Source organism: Corapipo altera, unplaced genomic scaffold (assembly GCF_003945725.1).
Source record: "Corapipo altera isolate COAL_440 unplaced genomic scaffold, ASM394572v1 60582, whole genome shotgun sequence".
In the NCBI taxonomy this organism is placed as follows: Eukaryota; Metazoa; Chordata; class Aves; order Passeriformes; family Pipridae; genus Corapipo; species Corapipo altera.
This window is the reverse complement of record NW_020885962.1, coordinates 3,212-4,781: the sequence shown is the minus strand read 5'-3', so window position 1 is coordinate 4,781 and position 1,570 is coordinate 3,212. Positions and strand designations below refer to the sequence as shown.

Sequence of the window (1,570 nt, the reverse complement as noted above, 5' to 3'; positions counted from 1 at the left end):
AGTTGATCCAACTCAATAATTAAATGATCTGGTTGATCCAACACAGTAATTAAATGATCAGGTTGATCCTACTCAATAATTAAATAATCAGGTTGATTCAACTCAATAATTAAACGATCTGGGTGATCCAACACAATAATTAATTAAACAATCTGGATGATCCAACACAATAATTAATTAAACAATCCGGGCGATCCAATGCAATAATTGATTAAACGATCCGGTCGATCCAACCCAACGATCGATTAAACGACCCAGGCGATCCAGCGCAGTAATTAATCAAGCCCAGTAATTAACGTGTCCCCCCCCAGGCGGGTGCACATCTCCCAGCGCACCCTGGACTGCCTGCGGGGCGAGTTCGAGGTGGAGCCGGGCGAGGGCGGGTCCCGCTGCGAGTACCTGCGGGACAAGGGCATCGTCACCTACCTGGTGGTGGTGCCCCGGCAGCCCCTGCGCGGCGGCATCAACGGCGTGGTGAGCGTGGGGACAGCCCAGAGGGGGTGGGGGGACATCAGGGGATGGGGGGGGACACCCCAAAAGGGATGAGGGACATCAGGGGATGGGGGGGACACTACACCCAAACTGGGATGGGGGACACCAGGAGATGGGGGGATACCTCACCCCAAACTGGGATGGGACACCCATGGGATGGGGGACACCAGTGGATAGGAGGACACCCATGGGATGGGGGGACACCGCACCCCAAACTGGGATGGGGGACACCATGGGATGAGGGGACACCACACCCCTAACTGGGATGGGGGACACCATGGGATGAGGGGACATCCATGGGATGAGGGGACACCAGGGGATGGGGGACACCCATGGGGTGGGGGGACACCAGGGGATGGTGGGACACCCATGGGATGGGGGACACCAGGGGATGGTGGGACACCCATGGGATGGGGGACACCAGGGGATGGGGGGACACCCATGGGATGGGGGACACCACGAGGATAGGGGGACACCATGGGGTGGGGGGGACACCCCAAAAGGGATGAGGGACATCAGGGGATGGGGGGACACCACACCCCAAACTGGGATGGGGGACACCAGTGGATAGGAGGACACCCATGGGATGGGGGGACACCGCACCCAAACTGGGATGGGGGGACACCAGGAGATGGGGGGACACCTCACCCCAAACTGGGATGGGGGACACCACACCCCTAACTGGGATGGGGGACACCATGGGATGAGGGGACACCCATGGAATGAGGGGACACCACACGATGAGGGGACACCCATGGGATGGGGGGACACCCACGCCCCACCACGCCTCAAGCAGGGCCAGGTGACCCCCGGGGGGACAATGAGCCCACCCTGTCCCCACAGAAGCTGTCCCTGACCCCATCCCAAGCTGTCCCTGTCCCCACAGAAGTGTCACTGACCCCATCCCAAGCTGTCCCTGACCCTGTCCCCACCCCTGTCCCACAGAAGCTGTCCCTGACCCCATCCCATGATGTGTCCCCACAGAAGCTGTCCCTGACCCCATCCCAAGCTGTCCCTGACCCTTTCCCATAATGTGTCCCCACAGAAGCTGTCCCTGACCCTGTCCCTGCCCCTGTCC

The 1,570-nt window shown here is 59.9% G+C and overlaps 1 protein-coding gene across 1 annotated transcript in view; it reads left to right on the top strand.

Moving 5' to 3' along the window:
- The window catches only part of LOC113940919 (adenylate cyclase type 3-like), a gene marked incomplete at its 5' end in the record, with an annotated part of 6,300 nt that overhangs the window by 3,080 nt on the left and 1,650 nt on the right, over window positions 1-1,570 (top strand). The window contains 1 exon segment of the mRNA XM_027632065.1: window positions 312-474. Within this exon segment, the coding sequence (XP_027487866.1) occupies window positions 312-474 (163 nt within the window).